This window comes from Apis laboriosa, unplaced genomic scaffold (assembly GCF_014066325.1).
Source record: "Apis laboriosa isolate Shangri-la unplaced genomic scaffold, ASM1406632v1 scaffold53_cov140, whole genome shotgun sequence".
Lineage (NCBI taxonomy): Eukaryota > Metazoa > Arthropoda > Insecta > Hymenoptera > Apidae > Apis > Apis laboriosa.
Genome location: NW_025223656.1, coordinates 670,222 through 694,696, shown reverse-complemented (window position 1 = coordinate 694,696; position 24,475 = coordinate 670,222). Strand labels below are relative to the sequence as shown.

Sequence of the window (24,475 nt, the reverse complement as noted above, 5' to 3'; positions counted from 1 at the left end):
TTTATTTAATAAAATATTAAATAATTGTTAAATAATTATTTAATAATTTTTTAAGATTAATTTAATATTAAATTCTTAATATTATTAAAAATTGAATTGAAAAACATTTTAAATATTTTTGTTGTTTATACTAATATTCAGGATCTTCATATGTTTTATTCATATGCAATTCTTTACAAATTTTGTTGAATTACAATATTTTTAAAGATTTTTAAATTTAATAAGCTATTCTTCTTATTTATTTAATATCAATCATTTCTTACGACGTTTTCTATATTGCAGATTTTCCTTCCCTGTTTTTTTTTTTATTTATTTATTTTTTTTTTCTTTAAGAATAACTTATATTGTCCTAAAATATTCATTATTTAATTTTTGATGTTAATAATTTAATTACATTTTTGATTATTAGTTTATATTAATTATTCTTAGTAAAATTAAATAAGATTTTCTTTATTTATGCAAATGGAATGTTTCTGGTGCTTTTTTCAGCTTTATTTATTTTTCTTATTTATTTCCTATAGTATTTCCTATAGTATTTCTTACTTTTTTCATGATTTTACTAATTATTTAGAACTATTAGTTTAAATCTTGAAATTTCGGAAATAAATTTTCTGTAACTATCATTTGTATTTTAGTAAAAATAATTTCCTATATATAATTCATTATTTTCAATTAATCTATACAGTTATTTAACATGAATATTTAATTGATAATCTCGAAAATTATATATTTGGAAAATTTTATAAGCATAATTATATAATTTTTCTCCATTTTTTTCACAATTATAAATAATTTTATTGTTACAAACAATAATAAAAGATTACTTGTGTTAATATTTTTGTTCATCACTCTATATTTACATGCAGAAAGAAAGAAAAAAAAAATCAATAGTTTCGTATAGCACTTAAAGAATTTCTATAATATTTTTACAATACTTTTTCTTTCTCTTTTGCTTTTCCTACGAAATTTTAACCATTAGCCGTTACTTTTTTTCTGCAAATGTGTGAAAGAAATAATAATTTCTTTCTCTGCGAAAGCGTCAAGAATTTACTGTAGCATAAGTTTACTTCACTTAAGCACTAAAAAACGTACACATGTAAAAGCGCTTAAGGTATAGATGTGAAAAACTGTCAGCTTTAAGAATGTCAGAATCTTGAAAAGAATTCAGTGATGGCGTTCCCAATGAATTTTATTAATCCAAGCATCATGATATAGTATCGTAGTTTTTAGGATTGTCTAGTTAATTCCGTTTTGAAATGCGAATGTGTTGTACCTACCAATACCGCCGAATTGAATACAAACGAATAAGCATTGAAATAAGGGAATATTTGAGTAAAAATGATCATTAATGATGATAATAATTAGCCGACTGTAAAAGTAACGCTTTATAGGCTAAGCTATACTTGTGTAATTTCTTGTCGAGCGTGCTCTGATTTCTTGTCTACACGCGCTTTTTCATCACTGATCTCAGAGGATGTTTGCGCACCTTTTATTATGTTGCTATGTATATGTTAGAGCACGAGCTCTCTTAACCCCTTTTTACTAATGAGCTCGAGCATCTTAATTATTATAAGGAAAGGTTTATGCAAATTTGTGATTTCAATGTAAATTACAACCAAATACGTTCGCTGTTTGTAGGAAGTCATTCGGACGACTTTCATTCTACCGTTAACAGAAATATCAATAATTTGCAGATTTTTGTGAAGTTTCATTAGCGATCAATGTTTCACATTCAGATTTATTATTTCCATCAATTGTATTTAATGCAAAAGTGATGTGAATTTCTTTAGAAGAGATTAATCATGAGAGCAATTTTTATATAAAAATACATAAAATGTTTTGTGTAATTAAAATTATTTTTAGTTATTTAATCACAAAATGCGAATACATTTAACATGAACAAATATTCTGCTATAAATTTAGCATATAGCATTTTTAAATGCTATAAATAGATTAGTTAAAGAGAAGACATTTTTTTTTTGTTTATATATATATTTTTTTTTAAAATCAATAAAATTTAGTTACATTATAATTGACAATTAACAAACATTTGCACACTGACATAAATGTGAAAAAAATATGTTCTTTTTCAATTTTAATTAAATATTCACTTATTACAATAAGTAATGTGGTAGATATCCATATGATTGATCGATTGAAACGAAAATTGCATTTACTTTTGTGCGAGTCCAGTGATATATTATGAACGTTTGATGCATAATTTTTTATGGAGACCTGATTTCATAAGTTCATGAGGAACAATGTATATGCTGAGTATATCGCGGATGTAAAAATTGTGCGAAAAAAGGAATAAATTACAAGCGAATAAATCGAAAAAGTGCCAAAAAAAACAATTATATTAGAATGCGTTATATTGAAAGCTGATTTTATCGAAAAATATTGCTGATAAGCAAAGCAATACAAATAAGAGAAATAAGTAATATAAATCTTGCTATCGAAGTTTGAATTGGCAAATTTTTATTTGTAGCCAAAATAATTATAGCGAAAACGTGACATCAATTATTTATTTTCGAACAATTAGAAAATTTTTTAAATAAATCTATTGAACTTTGAAAATTTACAAATTTTCTTTAAAGTTTTATATTACGTCTCATGTTACATGCGAAATATTTTAGTTTCAAATGTTTTTTATATAAGAATGTAAAAGTGAGAGAAACATTCGAATGCTATTGTACCTGTTGGATTTCGAAAAAAAAAAAAAAAAAAAAAATATAAATCCAAAAAATATGTCTCGGTATTAATGTTTGTATGATTGTCAATGCTATTTTAAAAAATTATGTACTATATTATTTTTATTACAATAATTTCTTAGCTCCAATACTATTTTAAATATATATTATGTGTATTTATTTGTTCATATATGTTAATTATTTATTTTCTTAAAATTCTAAAAATTTCCACAAATTATAGAATAAATAACTTTTTATATATTCTTTAATTTATCGAAATATATTAATTTATTGATTTTGAGAATGAGATAATTAAATTTTGACAACAATTAAAATTTTCTATTGTTTTTTTATTATAATACACATGTGAGATAATAAATAAATAATTATATCGCCAAAAAGTAAAATACATAACCAGGGTTATTGAATATTTGCTTATACATTTTGTTGAAAATAATTTGAAAGAGAAAAACAAGAAATACGAGATATATGTAATCGAAATAATTGTGAGATTATTAGAAAAATGTCGTCCGTCCTACAAACTGCCTTGTTCAATTAAATTTGACATCCCACCGGATGAAAAAAAAAAAAGAGTTGTATAAATCTTCCTTAATATCTACAAGTGCCTGGCGCTTTACTTGCGCGTGTTGACGTGGCAAATAATAAGTTTGAATTTATTGCGAGTAAAGATTTTCAAAATTTTAAAGAGGATGAAAGTGCGCGGGAGAAAAAGAGAGAGAAAAAAGAGAACATCATAATAAAAAAAACAGTATGTGTGTGAAAGTGTGAAAGTTAGAGCGAAAGTGATAGAAATGTTTAATATCGAATATATAAAAAGTGAAAAATCTTAAAAATCGAGGTGACCATTTTCTGAGTTTCATAGTTGGACATCCAGCTTTCACGTACAATAAAAAAATTTAAATTTTGCACAATACAACTATTACGTATTCAAACTTTTATATAATATGTATGTGACGTATTGTATGAGTTGCATATTATTATATAATGCAATGACGCTTCTCGTTAACCCTCTATAATCTATATAAAATTCATGCGAATAATCTAAGAAAGAATTTTTTTTTTATTTTTGAAATTTCTGTAAATATTCTTATATACCATAGTTATATTATACGATATTGTAAAAATAGAACAATTTTTTTTCATATAAATGGATCACATTATAATTAAGAATAGAATCATAATAAAAAAAAATCCATCTATCGAATTAGATTTTAAAAGCATACAATTGATGATGGTGAAACTAAAATATTCATGTAATGATACTCGAATGCTTCTTTTTGTAGTTTTAAATCTCGAAAGTTATAAGCGGAATATGTATAAATTTATAAACGAAGACATTTAGAAATGATCTTGTTGAAGGATTTTAAAACGTTGGAGTCAAATATATGAAATATTCATATTAAAGAATTTCATGATTGTATAATGATCACTGTTAAAAAGTAGATAGTTCTCTGTATAGAGAATTTTTGGAGATATTTTTAAATAAGAAAGTTCAAAAAATTGAAATTCAAGATCATTTCGAAAATTTCTTCTATTGCATAATTTTTAAAAACGATAATTCAAAGAGGAAGTATTTGCAATTTGCATTTGCAAGCATTTTAGATTTACAAACATATATATGTATATATATATATATATATATATATATACATCATTTTATCATCTTTAAACAGGCTAAATAATTTTAAGAATATTCTTCAAAAATAATTTATCAGACACGAGTCGCATGAAATGCATGAAAATCATAGATTTGTAGAGGGTTCAGATACGTATAATATGAAATAGCTGTATTATGTCATGGATTCTAACATTACATAATAAATGCAATTTGAAATTAAATCTTTTGCGCTTTAACTTTCTCATCTTTTTTTTTTTCTATCATTTTACATCTAATATAATTAGTTGAATTTATTTCATTCCTAATAATAATAATAATAATAATAATAATAATAATAATAATAATAATAATAATAATAACAACAACAATAATAATAATAATAATAATAATAATAATAATATAATATAATAATAATAATAATAACAACAATAATAATAAATAAATAAATAAGTTCATTAATAAATTTATTTTACACACATTGTACCTTGAAAATTTATATATATTTATATAAAAACATGATTCTCAGAATTTGAAGCTTTTAGAACAGCGATAAATAAATATCTTCGTGATGATACATGTATATATGTGTGTGTGTGCAAAGATCACGAAGAATAATGGACAAATGCGCTTTATATAAAAATCAAAATTATGATATAAAGGTTACGATTCATATTCTGCGATGGGGGATGGTCACTTTAAAGATAATGCGCTTGAAAAATATGAAAACTCATCGCAAAGACATGTCGAAGAAATGCGACTGAAAATAAAGCGCTTATATTTATGAATAGATGAATAGATATTTGTTAAAAGGCGTGTTGCTAGTTTACCATCGGTTGCACACTTGTGAAAGTATGTACTTAATTTATCTGTTAAAAAAAATCTTATCAAAATGCCGGGAAAAATGTTATTTATTAATCGTAAGATAGAAATATGTCAACATCTATCTCTATATAGTGAATGCATAAAGACATATATATAGTATAGAATATATTTATAAATGTTTAACAAATAATTTTTAATATTAATAACCTCAGTGTTTTTGCGTGTCATGGATGATTAAATTTCATTTGTGACACACATTATTTAGTTTCCGCATCGATTTATTTTAATTTTTCATCATTCGATAAATTAAATTAATCAATATGAATAATCAATATCTTATAAGTATATTTCTTTTTTTCTTGTAGATATATTTCATTTATATAAAAATTACATTTTTACCTCATTTCATCATTTTATATTTATATTACTATAATGTATATAGACAATTTAAGATAAGGACAAAAAGCCTATGATTCTAAAATCATGTATATCTCAATATATATATAAGTCAATGTATTTAATATAAATTAATAATTATACTTTTCTTTTACTTTTTTTCTTTTTATTATTAATCATTAATTACGAACAATATGAACAAAAGTAATATTTGTCGAATAAAAAAAATATGTTGCGTAATGAATAGAATACAAGAGAAAGAAGTAAAAGAAATCAAAGAATGAAATTCTTCAACTAAAGAATAGTTGTAAGAAGTAAAAAATAGTATGATTAATTAATAACAAATCATCATGCGTTAGTATGCTCTTGTATAATTTCAGCGATATGCCATATCTAATTTTAATATTGTAATACTTTTAAGAAATAGTCAATCACGGTTTCTCTTTATATATGTATTCGAAAATTAAAGAATCTCTCTACACATCCATTATTTCTGCAAATAACATCAATTACAAGAATAATATAGCATCCTAAAATTAATAAAAAACTTGTAAATTTAAATACATATAATGTTTACTTGTAAAATATTCTATGTATCTTGAAAATTAATTTAATTTTTTTTTTTAATTCCTAGCAATCCTTAATTATTTGAAGCTAATTAATAATCAATTTTATATTTATTATGTATTTTTTAATAAGAAAGTAATGATTTAATAATAAAACGTTATGATAAAAAAAAATAACAAATTTTTAATATATTTTAGATATTAATTATGTAAATTCATGCAAGAAAAAAGAAAAAAATAAAGAATAAAATTTAATAATTGAATTATAAAAATAATGTAATAAGTGAAAACAATATTTATTGATTAATTAATAATATTTATTATATAAGAATAAACTATATTAATACATTCATATATAATAGATAAAAATTCGTATAATAGACAAATATTAAAAATAAAAATTGTAATTTTCTTACTATTGTAGAATTTTCAATATTCAAATTAGAAAAACAATTATTTGGATAAAAAAAATTTTCAAATAAAACATTTGTATTTCTTTGTAATAATTATTTTGTATTTCAGAAAGACTAATAGTAATAACATAAATACAATATAAATATTAATATTTTTTAAAATTAATTTTTTTTAAAAATTTTATTTTTTATTTTTTGCCATCAAATCATAAATTTTCTTTTAAATTTGCTTCTAAATCATAACAATTTTTATTATGTTATTATGTTACATTATTTATCTTAAATAATTCAAAAATTCTTTTATTAATATAATGATAATCGAATTCATAGAAATATTTGGATAAATAAAATAAATCACTTAATTCTATTTTCTATTAACAAAAAATCTCAAAATGAAAAAATATTAACATAGTATATAACATAACATAATATTTGGATAATATACTATGTGAATCTTATATTATTAAAACACAAGACTTTTTATTAAAAAAAAATTAATTATGCAAATAAGAGATATTATAGATATTTCATCGAGCATTTGTTTGTCATTGTAAATAAAAAATAGAAAGTATTAGAATTATTAAATAGAAAGTATTAGAAAATTATTATGTTGCTTATTTATATATATTATTTATATATTACTTATATATTGAAATTTACTATTAATAATAGATCCAAAAAATCTATTAAAAAAAATGAATAATATTTTCTGAATATGGATAAAAATTGATTTTTTATACTTTTAATTCGATGTATATAAAAACAAATACAATTTTATGTTGTATATATTGTTTTCTTATAATAATTTTTAATATATATCTATTATAATAGTATATTTTTAAAAAATCAATACTTTATTATTCTGTTATTTTGAATGCAATATATTCACTTAAAATGAATTAAGTGAAGAATTTCGTAATTTAAGAATTTCGATTATCTTTAAATAATAATTTTAGTAAAAATTTTTCAGATAAAAATTAAATAATTTCAAAGCAATCACATTAATTTCGAAATCATCTCTAATTTTTTAAATAATAGTTAAAATTTTTTTCATAAAAATAAATGAATAATAATAAAATAAATTCGAATAGAAAAATAAATATAATTTATATAATTTACAATTATTGTATAATTATATAATTTACAATTATGTATAATTATTAAATAATTTTTAATCAAATTTTACTAAAACCGATGCTTCAAATGTTTGATTGTTAAAAAAATAAAAATAAAAATAAAAAAAAAAAAAAAAATAAAAATTTAATTTTCATTCATTTTGAGATTTAAAAAAATATAAAGTATAGAAAAAACTAATAATTTACTATATTATGATCAAGTTGAAATAATAAAAATTTTATATAATCTAAAATATGTTTTAATAAATCATTATTTATGAAACAATCAATATATTTTTATAACATTCTTAGCAATGAAATTAAAATTAATTAAGATATTTTCCAAATAATTTTTTAATATTTGATATTATTTGATATTTATAATATTTATTATGTTTATAAAAAATTATAATTCGAATTGATTTGTAGAATAAAAAATATAATTTCTATTTTAAAGAAAGAATAATTTATGTAATTTATAATTATATTAAATTATTTTATTTTTAATATTATATATTTTTGTCTTAAATATTTTTTTATTATAAATTTATCGTATTTATATTATAATATATATTATTATTATATATATTATTAAAATATAATCAAAATGATTCTAATTACATTCTTCAATTTGCATATTATAATATACACATTTCATTTCTCTATATAGTACTAAAATAAACATTTATGAACAATTATTAATATTTACATGTTTATTTATTATATTATACATATATGGATATACATAATAACTCAGATTGAAAATTATTCATTATGTTTATTTCGTACAATCTATAAAATATAATAAATAAGTACATAAATATATAATATTAGTTGTCGGTAGAAAAAATATTCTATTTATTATTTGATAAATATAAAAGATAATGCAAAATTCTAATATATAATAATAAACCCAGAATCTCCTATAGAAATGAATGAAATATAAAATAATAAAAATTGTCCATCTATAATGTTTGAGAGATTTTCGAAACTAATTTGTAGATTTTTTAAAAATTTATTTCATGATATATCATGATTATAGAAGAAAACAACATAAACTTTTCATTTATAAAAATTTCAGCTTAAAATCATCTTGAGATCATATTTATATTTTGTAATACTAAATAATAAACTAAGAATAGTAGAATTAGATGAGACATTCTATATATGTACGAGATATGATTGATTTTATAAAAGCTTTTTTAAAATATCTATTTTTTAAATTATAGGTTTAAAATTAAATTAAAAATAAGAATAACAAATAAAATTAGAAAAATAAACTTATTAGACAAAATTAAATCTTCAATGTTAACTATACTATACTGTATTTTTTAGAAGACAATAAAATATGTGTTAACGTTAAAATTGATTTTTTTAATTCAAATTATATAAAATTCAATTTATATGAAATAATTTTTATATTTAATTAAATATTAATTATTATTATTTAATATTTTTATTATTTTATTTTATATATATTATTATATATTATTATATATATATATACATACAAAAAATTATCTTATTCAAATTCTAATATATTTATTTTATTATTATATATTATTATATATTTTATTATTATATTAAATTAAATTTAATTGAGATTAATTTATGAATAAGAAATTCATATATATATATATATATATAGTTGATAAAATATTAAATGATAATGAAATTTAGATATTTATATAATTTATAAAATTATTTTTCATAAAATAAAAATTTAATTTTTATAAATTATATTATATTCTTGTAAAAAATTTATTTATTATATTCTTGTATAAATTGAATATCATTTTAAAATTGATGTTCAAATTAATGTTTATTACTTTCAGTATGACATGTAATCATAACCACGTGTTGTGACAGTGATAAATTGAATTTAAGAGTTTTATGAGAATAATAGTATTAACTAATAATTAAATTTAATTGGATCAAAATTATAAAATTTGTACAGATATATACATATCACGGTAATGTTTGAAAATGATATATTATAAATATATATAAGGATATTACAATATAACCTATATACTTGCCGGTTACATTGTTTATTTATAAATCATAAATTATAAATAATTTATAAATTTTTTATTTGTGTATATATTATAGTTAATATATTTATGTGACTTTATATTTATTATATTTAGATTTATAATATAATATTATTTACTATGAATTAATATCAAAATTTGTTAAATTATAAAATTTGTCTTTTATTATTTAATTAATATTTCATAAATTATTTGCAAGTATTTTTTTATTATTATATTTTTATAGATGCTTAAATATCATGAACCAGTATCAGCATTTGCAATGTATGCTATGAAACGCAAAAATACAGAATCATCATCGAATTCAAAAAAATTAAAAAGAAAACATAGTTCTCTTCAAGATAAAAAAGTAGTTTCAATTGGTGATACAAAATTTAAAATACAAGAAAAGACAAAACAAATATCCATACATAAAAATGTTCAAGGAACAAATAAAGTTTCAATAAATAAAATTCCAAATATAAATAAAAAAAAGAATTTAATATCTAAAAAAACTAATTCATCTATAATTTCTAAGAAAAATAAATTAATTAAAAAACCAATACATAAAAAAAAAAATAAGAATATAATCTTAATTTCTGGTTCAAAGAAAGTTGAACCAAAGAAAAAATTAAAAAATTCTGTTTTAATGGTGAATAGAGCTCTTGCAAAAATGAAACAAATTAAACAAAAACAAATTAGAAAAACAAGAGTAATAAAAAGGACCATTCAAGAAACTACTTCTTATTCTAATTGTGAAACATCTGAAGAAAATCATGAGAATCCTGTAAAAACAAGTCGTTCAATGTTTGAATGGTTAATATATCCTATGAAAATAGAGGAGTTTTTTGAGTGAGTTCAAAATAATTAAATTTTTCTAAATCATATGTATTTATAAGTCTCTATGTTAATAAGGAATATGTTATTTTCTTAATGTGTTATTTTCTTCTAGAAAGAATTGGGAGAAAACACCTGTTCATATAAAAAGGAATTTTCCTAAGTATTATAAATTACTTATATCTACTCCAATGTTAGATAAAATATTAAGAGAGTCCTATATTTTATTTACAAAAAATATTGATATTACTTCATATGAAAATGGTATAAGGGAAACTCATAATCCAATTGGTCGTGCAGTTCCAACTGTTGTTTGGGATTATTATATGAATGGATGTTCTGTTCGAATGTTAAATCCACAAACATACATACCAAAATTACATTCATTAAATGGTATTTATTTTTCTGAAATAAATAATTATTAAACAAAAATATTTTCAAGTAAAAATATCAAAATGATTTTAGCTATATTTTTAAATATATTTTCTAATTCATTATTATTAAGATTAATAAGATTTATTTATTATTTTCAGCTACACTTCAAGAATTCTTTGGTTGCTTTATTGGTGCAAATTCCTATCTAACACCACCTAATAGTCAAGGTTTTGCACCACATTATGATGATATTGAGGCTTTTATATTACAAATTGAAGGTAAAAAGAGATGGAGATTGTATAAACCACGAAACCAGAATGAATATTTGCCAAGATATTCTTCAGAAAATTTTTCACAATTTGAGATTGGAGAACCTATACTAGATACAATTGTAAACGAAGGAGATTTATTATATTTTCCACGAGGAACAATTCATCAAGGTGAAACTATCGATAATACACATAGTCTTCATATTACGTTAAGTGTTTATCAGAAAAATAGTTGGGGTGATTTTTTGGAAAAATTACTTCCAAATGCATTAACAGCTGCTATAAAAGAAGACTATGAATTTCGAAAAGGATTACCTATTGATTATTTAAGATATTGTGGATATGTACATTCTGAGATTCAAAATAATTCCAAAGATAAATTCAAAGAAAAAATAAAACATTTACTTAGTAAATTAATAGATTATATTGACATTGATGAAACTGCAGATTTAATGGCAAAAAATCATATTCATGATTTTTTACCACCTGTTCTTTCTGAAAGCGAACGGGAATGTTCTGTTACTCAAGATGGTGAAAAAATGATTGAAAATGGAATTGTTAATAATAGAGTAGAAATAGAACCTGATACTAGATTTCGGTTAGCAAGATCTCATTGTATAAGGTATGACTCAATACAAATTAGTGATGTATATAATTTTGAATTTTGAATTCATCATTATAAAAAATTAATTTTTTTACAATTATACAATATTCAAAAATCATATGCAAAAAATTATAAAATCATATAATATTTTAATATTTATATTTTATTTTTATATTTTTTTTTAGATTTATATTTAAATCCATAATTTTAATTAAATTTATATATTTAATATGAATATTATTTTTATTATAGATTAATTAAAGAGAATGAATCATTTAAAATATATTATTCAAGTGAAAATTCTAAAGAATATCATGAGTATGAATCACAATTTTTAGAAGTTAGTGAAGAATTTATACCTGCTATTCGAAAAATGATATTGCAATATCCTAATTTTATACGTGTAGAAGACTTGCCAATTAATGGTGAAGACAATAAGGTAAATACAGAAATATAATAATTATTTTAAAGTAACATTATAATATATTACATTATTTTTATATGACAAATTAATATTCTATAAATTATTTTTATTTGATAGATACAAATAGTCAAAGATCTTTGGGAAAAATGTCTTATAGTAACAGACAATCCATTATGTATATTGGAATAATTGTATATTTTAAGTAATTTGTACAAAAATTAAAAAAAAAATAAATATTAAAAGTCAAAATTCTTAAAAGTATTATTATTAACTTAATTTTAATACTTTATAAAAAGAATTAATTAATTCTTTATAAAAAAAATAATAAATATATAATATAATTATATATAATAAATATATAAATATATAAAATAATTTGACATAACAATATAAAACATATAAAAATAATATAAAATACAAAATAATACTATAATATAAAATATATTGCTTTATATAAGATTGTTTATATATTTATACAAAATTACACATATAATAATTTTCATAATTGTAAGGATTTTTAATATGAATAAAATATTAGTAAAATATAATTAGTAAAAATAGAAAGTTATATTACAATTATAATTTATTGATTATAATTTTAGAAACGAGTAATAAATTATTGTATAGTTTATGAAAAATATGAATATGAATGAATATGAAAAAATATATATATTTAAAAAAATATTTATATTATTCTTTCTTTTATAATAATATCATTTAAAAATATTGTACGAAAGAAAAAATTAATTTTTATATAACTTTGAATGTAGATTGAATTATTTGAATATAGAATAAAATATTCAAGGAACAATTTTTTTTGATATTTTGAAGAAAGAATTATTTTGAACAAAGTTGATTTATAATATTTTTTGTTTTTAATAATAAGATAATAAATCACAAATAATGATCTTAAGTTTACAAATAATTGTACTAATTTAAAATATATAATATATTAATAATTAAATATATAATATATATATAAATGCAAAATTATAATATTTATTTATTTATCACATAAACTATTCTGGTTGAATATTTTATCTGATTTAGAATTTAATTATTTCTAAAAATTTATTTAAAAGATAAAGTTATCTTTAAAAAAAGCTGAGTATACAATTATTTAGATAATAAATATATATCTTTTCAAATAAGAAAAAAAAAATGAATAAAATAAATAACTTGCTGTATTACATTAAAATTACTTGTATTAAAATTTATAGTTTTTGTACATTTCAGTAGAAGAAAATTATTATAAATAAATCGAATTTAAAAAAAAATTTGTTTGACATAAATTTTAGACATAAATTTATATATTACATAGTATTTTGTAATACATTTTATTTATTAAGAATTTTTTGAATTAGATATATTTTTATTTGTCCGATTTGTTATTTCGTTTTGCTTGAGCAATGTGATCTCTTTGTCTTCCAAGAACATATTCGATATATCCAATGTATCCATCATGATCCACGTCATCTTCTCTGAGTACTCTATCCACAAGTTCTTCATAACAGAAACAAATATTACTTTTTATTCTATATTGTATTTGTATCTACATAAATTTTAATTTAATTACAAATATTTAATTGAAATTGTTTAATAAAATTTAATAATTATTTTGATATTTTATTTTTATATATTATCTAAAATATATTTGTTAAACTCATTTTATGGTATTAAAAAAAAAAAAAAAATTTAAAAGATACAAAATGGAAAATATCTAAAGGAAATGTATTTTAATGTTTATAATGTATTATATTTTATGCTACTTTAGGATTATTACATATTATTCATATAAGATTTATTTTTAATCGCATTTAAATACAAATAAAAAAATTTTTGCTGTAATCAAAAAATATTAGACTTTCATACATTTAAAATATTACTTTTCTTTTTTTCTATTTAAAAAAATAAAATTTAATTATATATTATTTTTTATAATATTTACATAATTAATTTTTGTTTAGATATGATAATAATTTTAGATATACAAGGAAATAAAAATTTTGTTTAAGAAATTTAAAATAATTTTTATATTTACAATAAAGAAGAGAAACAAATATTTATAAAATTTCTTAGAATATTTACAAAATTTATTGAAATCATTTTGAAAAAATTAAAGAGAATAATTACGTTTAATAAATGTTTTAATAATGTTAATTTTTAATAAATGTTGATTTTAAAATTTAAATTTGTCTTTAAATATCAATTTTTTAATTGAAATAAATTATAGCAAACATAATTATTCCAGCAATATAAAAAACAAATTTTTAAACGTATATAAACTTAAATTTTTAGATGTAATAAAAAAGAAAAATTAATATTATACTTTAATATATACTATAATAATACTTTAATATTATAATAGATGGAATTTTGTAATAGATAAATCTGAATTTTAAAAATCTGAATTATCTTTATAATTTAACGCTCTCAAAACTAATAGTGAATAATTTTTTACTTATTTACATATTAATGAATTTAAAGAATATCAAGAATAAATAAATATTTTATTTAAAAATATGGAATATAAAAAAAATACATATTAAAATAGATAATATTAAATATTAAAATAAAATTATATTATTTTAATTTTATTTTAATTTGAAAATAATTTTGTGTATAAATATACGATGAATAAAAATTTTCTTTTTTTTTTTTTGTTTTTTAATCTATTATTGAAAAAATTATATATAATTTATTATATACAATTAATTTACATACCTACGATCCAGGGCAAATCATCTTCATAATCCATAGTTTTCATGTTTTCGTTTGAATTTTCACGTTTAGCATTGGCAAGTCTGTTTTCGTGAAATGTATGTTGAATCGCGTAAAGAATTTCTAATCCGTCCAATTTGGCATTATTGTCGATATCGTGAACTCTACGATTAATATAGCAATTGAAATTGATTTCAATTTATAATACATGGAATTATTAACATTATTAATATTTATTCAATCAATAATTTTTATAATATGTAATCATAAAAAATCATTAAATTTTTTAATGATTCATATATATATATATGAATTCTTTGATAAGATAAAAAGTTTTCATGAGATAAAAAACTATTATATTTAACAGAAAAAAATAATCCACATACATTCTTGATTATATAAATATTATAAATTTTATACAACATCAATAGTTGTTTAAAATCGAAAACGAACTTATTATTCAACTCAATATTTAAAATACAAAAAATTTTCTTATAAGATATCGGATATATTATTTTTAAAAAATTTATAACATATAATGAAAAATAAAGATATTATTTATAATTTATTAATATGAACATACTTAAAATAGTGGAATTCGATCTCCTGTTCAGTCATATTCGAAAAGTCCAATTGGTCCGCCATTGATCCTATATCTTCTTTTAAATGGCTGGAATTTCGTTTTTATATTTCGAATTTCTGTAGCATTATAGATCGAATAAAAAATATGAATAATGCAAATTATATTGAAACTAAATAATTTATGATAAATATAATGTACTTCATGCATATTTTAATCACATAATTGATAAACTTTTGATGCGTTTTTAGATATTTGATTATAAGATGATAATGAGCAAAAAATTGTATTTTAGCAATTATATGCATACTTAATAAATTTTCAAAATCATTTTTTTTAAATAATTTTTCAAATTTAAAAAATATCAAATTTTTTACTTATTTTCATATACGAAAATTTTTTTTAATTATATATTAAGAATTTGAAAATTTAAATTAATTTAAATGTGTTTTGTAAAGTATATATCTTACATATCTTAAGCTGCATCTTCACTAAAGCAACAAGGACATATTTTTGTAGATGTAAAGTTTGAAGAAACAATTGAATAGAAATAAAAACAATAAAAACAAATATTTATATAATCTTATGTATTTTGTTGCTTGATTTACAAGATATTCCCATCATAATGCGATTTATACAAAGTGTTAATATATTCGTGATCACATCTTTGCATGGTTGATCCAAAAAAATTGGTCAAATACAAAAATATCAAATTAAAAAATATATTTTACTAATAATATATTTAATATATCATTAATATATCATTAATTAAATATAATTCATTTTTTTTAATATATTCAACTGTTTTTAATTGCTTTTACTAGTTTTGATATTCTGGTTATCAATTTTTTCATTATTTCATACTTAATATTTTTCCATTCAATTTGTAAAAGTTTTTATAAACATATTTTTAATTTTGAATACTTTTCTTAAATTTGTTTCTAAATGATTCCATAATGTATATTACTTATAAATTATAAATATTATTTTATAATAATTTACATTGTATCTCAATTCATAGACATAGTGGTAATTATTCACTTATTTCTGAACATTGATGTATGATTATCTAAAATTTTGAAATACTATTATTGAACAATAATTATTAAGTTAACTAAAAAGTTATGAAAAATATGAATATTTGATAAATATAAAAAATTTCGAATATTATTAATTTAATAATAATTTAATAATTTAATAATTTAATAATAAATCATCATTGATTTCATCATTGACTTCATTTTTTTTTACCATTAACATAACAATAAATATTATTATAATTATAAGGAGCAAGTTTTCTTCAACCTGGAACAAACTATTTGCTTACGTACAGATAACTTTAATAATGAACATAATTTTAAAATCAAAATTTATGTTTTTTATATTATATTGGACTTTAATATGGGCAAAATATTTTCACAATTTGACATTTGTTGGATATTTTTTAAAAATAACAGCATACAGCAAAAAAATTTTCATCGTTGTTTCAACGAGGACACAGCTTTAGACATTACATTTTGTGCGAAAGCCAGATGAAAATACAATAAAGACTTTTTAGATGAGAAGTTAGTAATTTATTTAAATTTTTGTAAAAATTTTTTTTAAAAAAGAAATCCAATACAGTTAAATTCGAAAAACATGAAAGATATTTAATACAAGAAATTAAATTGAGAAAACATAGATATTTTATCAAAAGAAATAAAGAATTCTATAACAATGGAATAAATAAAAAACTAATAGTGAATACAAATCTACCAAAAATTATTTTTATATTATGTGCACATAAATATTCAAAAGATCATTACAGAAAAAAATGAATATTATATTTATAATTTTTTTGTTATATCTAATAAATGTATATAAATAATAAAGAACAATAATATTAAATATTATATGTCACAATTTACTAAATATTATAATATGTACATGAGAAACATTTTATTTAAAAAAATCAAAATTTTATATTATTTAGAATTTTGAATGAAAAGTATTTTTTAATATAAAAATGAGAGTTTTTTAATTAAATATTTTGTTATTTTATTTAATATAAATATAAAAATATAAAAAAAAATATTTGAATATTAAATTAAATATCATCAAAAAACAATGAGTTTATTGTCATATTCTTTTATTTTAATCATTGAATGTTATATGCAGAATGAAATATTATTATTTTATTCTTTACATTTCTTTATATTTACTATTTTATTAAAAAAGTTTTTGAAAGTTTATGAAAGTTTTTAATTACGCAAGTATTGAATAAAACTTAATAAAAGAGTGTTCAATACTAATATTGAAAAATGTATAAATCAAAAAATCATATGAAGTGTAAGTGATAATCTGGGATATTATTCTTAGAATTGTTTATATTAAAATTTATATATTTTTAATATTAAATTAAAATTATTTTTTTGTTCATTACAGAATTCATTACATTGTTTAATATTCATTAAATTGGCATAATGTAAAATAGAAACGTATTCAAATATAACGTAATTCAAATATCTTATATATTTAATCTCTAAAAAATAAATTATAATTTAATTAAAATAATTTTTTTTCTTAAATTTACTTAAATTTACTTTTCTTCAATTGTTATTAAGATTCAACTAATTCAAAAAGAAAATTATGAGAGAGAAACTTTTCAAGGAATTTAAATCTATTTAATGATCCTCCTTTTTTGTTATAAAATAAAATTATGAACAATAAATAATAAAGTGAAATAAATATATATTTAATTAAAATAGTAATAATTTAATAATATAATATAATAATAATGAATCAAGTAATAATTTAAATATTAACTAACGTAGCATCCTGTAATAATTCTGTATCTTGCGTTATTTTCACGTCTTTTTGCGGGGCGTAATGATGGTGAGAAACAGCGCTTCGCGGATGATGTGGTCCACGTAAACCAGTCGAAAATCCAATGCATAAACCGATCATAATTGTAGTTATCATTTGTCTGAAACAGTTTAATAATTAATAAATAACATATAATATAAATATATATATAAATATATTACAATTATCTATTAATTTTGAAATATTTTTGAAATTTATTAAATTAGAATTGAAAAAATATTATTATTTCAATTATTAATTTCATTATTAATATAATAAATTTATAATTTAATATTCATTATTAATTCAAAAATATCTAACGAAAAAAAAAATTCAAAACAAAAATAAAATATTATTTTCACTTATAACTTTTATCAGGATAGTCCAAAGATGAAAATTTTATTTTTATAATTAAAAATTCTATTATTAAAAAATAAGTTTGTTAAATTAATTATTTATTATAATAAAAATAAATAAATAATATGTATGTATATAGTTAATAAATGTCAAATTATTAAATAATATGAGGTGTATATAATAAATAATGATAAATAGAAAAAAATATTACACGTATAAATCGAAAAATATAAAAATGTGAAAAACTGGATGACATTCTGCGATATTCCTTACAATACTCAATAACAATAGGACCTGCTGAGACACGATGATCGTCTACGTTGCCCCAGCATTGTCCACTGTCACTTGTAGGGGTTGAACACCCTTGGCTAACGACAGATGGACGGTAGAGGGGGTCCTAGTAATTATTATGCGATTACCCACAAGCCCATTGATTTAGATTGGACCCCGGGGGGTGCAGTGCACGATGCTCTGGGCCCGTCTTCAAATTTGCTACACATCACTCGTCAAGAACTTTGCAATCGTTTAAAACTCTATGAAACGTATACACTGATAGTTGTAAAATGATATGTCTTTTTTCTTCTTAATATATTTAGTTTCTAAGAAATTAAATTATAATTTAATTATAATAATTTTTTTGTTTAAAATTTTTTTTAACTATTACTATTCGCATTTGAAAATAAAATTCTTGAGAGTTGTAATCAAGAATTATTTTTCATTTTAAAAAATATTGCATTGAAAGTAATGATTATTCGATATTAATTCTCATATTTAATGAATTTAATAATTCAAGTGAGCTAATTATAATTGATTAAGAATTAAAAATTTACAATATTTATCGGTAATAGATAAATTTCTTAGAAAAAAAGAAATTTAATTATAAAGGATTTAATAGAAAATATGAATGTTTTTTTTCAAATTATAAGAAACATTCCATATATTTTTCTTCTATTTCAATATTGAAAACACATTAATATATTAATTTTCAAATATTTCTTTTTTATAACATCAATTTCCTATTCGTAGTCATAAATTTGTTATCATTGATGAACAAAATATATTTGAATGTCCCGTTGAAAAAAATCAAAATTTTTTATTTACATTTAAAAGAACTTATATGCAATATTAAACATTAAAAATTTAAAAATAATATAAAACAATATAACGTATGAAAATTCGTACGAAAACATAACGTACGAAAATTTTACGTATAAAAAATTGATTTTAAAATGTATTCATTAATTATTTTCTATTTTTTTTATAATTAGTAACAATTATATATATACAAATATTTATAATAGAATTAATTTTTTTTATCAATTTAAATTAAAACAAGACAATAATAAATATAATTAAACTAATAACAAATATTACTTTAATTAAATCAAACAAAAATAAATATTATAATTAAATAATTAAAATCATTACCTAAATAAATAATTTTATATTTCATTTATAAAAATATTTTTCTTATTTTACAATATATATTTTATTGTATATTTTATAATATATTTATATTTTATATAATAGATCATCTACAATTTAGTACTTTTTAATTTTCTGTTAGAAAGATAATCAAATTATTCGTAAATAAATTAATTCTTAGTTATAAGAATAAAAATTTCACAAAAAAAAAAAAAATAAAAATAAAAAAAATACTTGTATATAGTGTAGTTTATATGTACATATATGTACATATATATGCGTTTGTATGTATTTTATATATGTTTTATAAGTATTTCATATATGTTGAATTATATTTTTTGAATTAAATTAAATATTAATTAAATTGAATTAAATTAAATATCCTTAGTAATAATTGTAATAATATATTTAAAAATATATTTAAAAAAATAAATAAAATAAATAATGTTAAGGAAAGACAAATAATATGATAATTAAATATTTCTTTATCAAAATTTAAAAATTAATATAAAAATCAATCTAATATAAAAAAATATATACATATTACTTATTATATACATAATATATAATAATTTAAAAAATTAGTTAAGAAAAATGTTTTGAATTATCTTAATGAAATCTATATAGGTTTTGATAAATATATAATGAATAAAGATTTTGAAATAATTTTTTTCGAATAGTAAAAGTGGTAGTAAGGGAAGAGCAAAGTGTCATTTTTAGTCATGTTTACACTCAAATCGAACACTCGTGAATATTTGTGTAAAGAACAAATGAAGATAGGTGTTAAAAGACACGCGAGATTGACAGGAATCCAGGGTACTTAGGAATCAATTTTATATAGGCTTATGGTGGCCGAGTGAAAATGCATATGTTGAGGGGGCCTCAAGGGGCTTTCGATGCAAGTGGACCCCCCCGGGGTATACATCCCAGTTGGAACAGAATACCCTCGATTCCCCCTCCTCACTTTGGTGTCGAAATCTATAAATAATTTATATCATTTGGTCCATTCACTGAAAGAGCCCATATGTACCTGTGTCGCCTTACAGGGGACCTAGATTTTTTTCCCTGGAATATCGCTTCGATCAAAAATCTCAATCGAGAATATATATAATATATGCATTCAAATACTATTATTCATTAATATTATTATTGTATTTATATTAATAATATTATTGTATTCATTAATGGAATAAAAAAAAAACAATGTTAATTCAATCTTCATCATCATTGACTTAATATTTAATAAAGATGTATTTCTAATAATTTATGATATTTTTTGCGAGAGCGATTCTCTGACATGTATAAATATACATATTTGAGATAATGATAATTGTGATTATCGATATGTTATTGATAATTTTTTATATATTCTGATAATATCGTTGAGATATTGTAAATAGACGAAATTATATTGAAATACAAATGACTAGAATATTTTTTCTTATTCAAAGTTATTATTAAGATATTTAAAAATGTTATTTATGTTATTATTTACTTATTGAGTTTCAATAAAAATAAGCTTTATTAAAAAATTATATTGCAGTTTACTTTAGTTATTTCTACTTGTGTTATTGACTATTTTAACGATATTTTAAATATATATAATAATCAAATTATTAGTTATCATTGATAGTCATAATTCTAAGAGAGCAGATAGTAAATTGAATTTACATGTAATAATTGTTTTCAGAGAATAATATAATTGTGTAATACTTATTTATAAATATTTATTTCCTTCATAAATTATTTCCTTCATTAAATAAATAATCTCTATTTTTTAATAAATGTGAAATATTTCTGAAAATTTATATATCAATAAAAATGATAGAAAAATTTATGTTCGTATTTTTCTTATCTTTTATATAATATTTAAGCTTTATAACATTTATTTAAGCTTTATAACATTCAAAAAAATATTCAAAAAAATATTTCTTAAACTAATTTTTTTTTGGAAATTATTATTATGTAATTAATATTAATTATTTTTTTAAAGAATGCAATATTGCTTAAATTCTAATATGCAATCTTAATTATTGAATTTTTAATTGAATGAGTAATACAGAAATCAAATTTCATTGTATTTCATTTGATTCGTAAATAGTTAATTTATTGATTCTACATTTAATACATTAAATAGATAAATATAAATATTTTATAAATATAATTAATATATATATAAATATAAATATAATTAATAAAAATCTTTTAGAAAAATCTTCTTAAAAAAAAATGAAAAAAATATATGAATTGGAAGGAAACCATATTTGATTAATAACAAATAAAATTATTCAATTTCATGTAATTAAATTTTGCTTTAAAAATAAAATAAATCAAACAAGAATTAATATGGGGTACCTGCTGATATGAAATATTGATGATTGATTCATTGAAATGAAATAAAATTAAAATGATCTTTACAAAATAATAAATTCAATTTATATTGATAGGATTGATAAATATTTTTAAATATTGAATATATTTGACATTACTAGTTAATTACATTGTCAATTTATTTTTGTCTCTTATCATAATTTATTGCGATAACAATACATATTTTTATTATTATATTTTTCCATAATTTTCCAATTTATACATATTTTTCTTTTATTTATATCCATAAAGAATATACTTTAACTGAAACATTAAATTTGACTTTGTTATCATATAAAAGCAATTTATATCTTTCAAAGCAAGTTTTATAGATAAAAAAAAACTTGTTTACTTATTCAAGTCATTGTAGAATAATATGTATTATATAAAATAATTCATATATAAAATATTTTTCATTTGTTTATCAAGATTTAAATATTCTTTTTCTCATATTGAAAAAAAATGAAAATCAATAAATTAAATAATGTGAATTGTTTATATTAAAGCGAAAAAATAAAGAATGAAAGATTAATTTACATTTGAATCTGAAAAATAATATAATATGTAATAATGTTTTGACATTTCTTCTATTTTGATATTTGTCAAAAATATTTTTAGTATAATAAAATCTAATAAAAATTTATAAATAAAAAAATATTTTTAAAAAATTAATCATTAGAAGAATAAAATTATTATTCTCTTGCTTATTAAACATTTTTATATATTTAATCATTATATATATATTTAATCATTATATTTGTCTAAAAAGAAATGAATACATATTTTGCGAATAAATTTTCAAATAACCCGCTCTTTATCTCTCAAAATTCAATATTCATAGATATCTCGAAACATACTCTCGAATCGAAGAAATTAGAACCTATTTTGCTTCAGATTAGGTTATTCTATCTTAACCTTTAACCTAACCTAACCTTAATTTGAGATTGGCACCGATGTTTTTTAGTCAACTTGAATTGTGCGAATTTAATGCGCATAAAGAAATTAATAAATTGTATCATTTACCTGGATTTAATGATCGACTGTTGAATTACTGATCTTGGAATATGAGTCGAACTTCTGTTCGATTTTTTGTGGTCGATCTTTTCAATAATGTTTTCAACTGGATTTTCTTTTCTGTAACGCGCGTGACATTTATCGACGTTCTTCATGGAGTTTGCGTATTCGAAGAGTTGCTCGTTATACTGTTCGTTCATAAAGCGGGATATTTTGCTTTTGAATTTTACAAATCGATTTATTTGTATATTTTGAAAATCGAAAAAATATTAATTACAACGAATAAATTTATATCTTGAAATATATCTTGAAATATTTCAGAAAAAAAACAAATTTAAATGCAAATAATTGATCCCTTAAAGATCATTAAATCATTTAGATTGTTATATAACATGAAATGATCGATTTTATAAATATATAAAATTATTCAAAATATAATATCTTAAATATACAATTAAGTAATATTTATTACATCTTAACTATGTTTATATATGTTTAAAGTTAAATAAATATATATATAAAATTTAGATAAAATAATTTTATTATTATTGTTTTATTGTAAAAAAAAAAAAACATGTTTCAATATCAAATTTGAATAAAAATATTTAGTAATGAATTTTTATAAAATTATGTTAAAAGAATAAACAATTTTTTTTGTGAAAAATTTATATTAATAAAGATAGACAAAAAATGAAGTTAAACAATCATTTTCAATGAAGCTATAAATGTCAAAAATCTTATAAAATTAAGAATTCGATCATTTCATTTGCAAAAAACCTAATAGAATATTTTATGTAAATACTTTATAAATAATATGAATGTTTATAAATTTTTTTAAAAAATAATTTTTACGATAAATATATATAAAATTATTTAATACTGCAGAGATGAAGTAAATACGTTTAATTATTATTAGAGTTATAAACTTTAAAAAGAATATAAAATTATTTGTATTATTCAGCATTATATTTATAAACAGCA

General features: G+C 18.9%; 2 protein-coding genes across 3 annotated transcripts; one reads left to right on the top strand and one right to left on the bottom strand.

The window, feature by feature from the left end:
• Positions 1–9,516: 9,516 nt before the first annotated feature.
• On the top strand, positions 9,517–12,428 carry LOC122717612 (ribosomal oxygenase 1). Its single transcript, XM_043941841.1, has 6 exons — positions 9,517–9,614; positions 9,922–10,526; positions 10,627–10,904; positions 11,045–11,777; positions 12,012–12,198; positions 12,301–12,428. The coding sequence occupies exons 2-6, from the start codon at positions 9,922–9,924 to the stop codon at positions 12,370–12,372; spliced, it is 1,875 nt and encodes a 624-aa protein (XP_043797776.1). The 5' UTR covers positions 9,517–9,614; the 3' UTR covers positions 12,373–12,428.
• Positions 12,429–13,462: 1,034 nt separating this feature from the next.
• LOC122717589 (multiple coagulation factor deficiency protein 2 homolog) lies at positions 13,463–23,625 on the bottom strand. Of its 2 annotated transcripts, XM_043941808.1 has the most exons (5): positions 23,504–23,625; positions 18,294–18,449; positions 15,488–15,574; positions 14,908–15,068; positions 13,463–13,686 (listed from the first exon to the last, which is right to left on the bottom strand). In XM_043941808.1, exons 2-5 carry the CDS (start codon positions 18,443–18,445, stop codon positions 13,556–13,558), a joined length of 531 nt encoding a protein of 176 aa, XP_043797743.1. In that variant the 5' UTR covers positions 18,446–18,449; positions 23,504–23,625; the 3' UTR covers positions 13,463–13,555. The 2 variants fall into 2 exon arrangements, with proteins under 2 accessions (XP_043797743.1, XP_043797744.1); XM_043941809.1 differs by lacking the exon at positions 15,488–15,574.
• Positions 23,626–24,475: the final 850 nt, after the last annotated feature.

Bases quoted from the DNA above. Each gene is read 5' to 3' on its own strand.
- LOC122717612 (XM_043941841.1), top strand. From the start codon at position 9,922: ATGCTTAAATATCATGAACCAGTATCAGCATTTGCAATGTATGCTATG. The intron at 11,778-12,011 runs GTATGACTCAAT...TTTTTATTATAG, and splicing joins GCAAGATCTCATTGTATAAG to ATTAATTAAAGAGAATGAAT. The intron at 12,199-12,300 runs GTAAATACAGAA...TTTATTTGATAG, and splicing joins TTAATGGTGAAGACAATAAG to ATACAAATAGTCAAAGATCT.
- LOC122717589 (XM_043941808.1), bottom strand. From the start codon at position 18,445: ATGATAACTACAATTATGATCGGTTTATGCATTGGATTTTCGACTGGT. The intron at 15,575-18,293 runs GTTAGTTAATAT...ACGAAATTCCAG, and splicing joins GAATTATTACAGGATGCTAC to CCATTTAAAAGAAGATATAG. The intron at 15,069-15,487 runs GTATGTTCATAT...TATTAATCGTAG, and splicing joins ATCGAATTCCACTATTTTAA to AGTTCACGATATCGACAATA.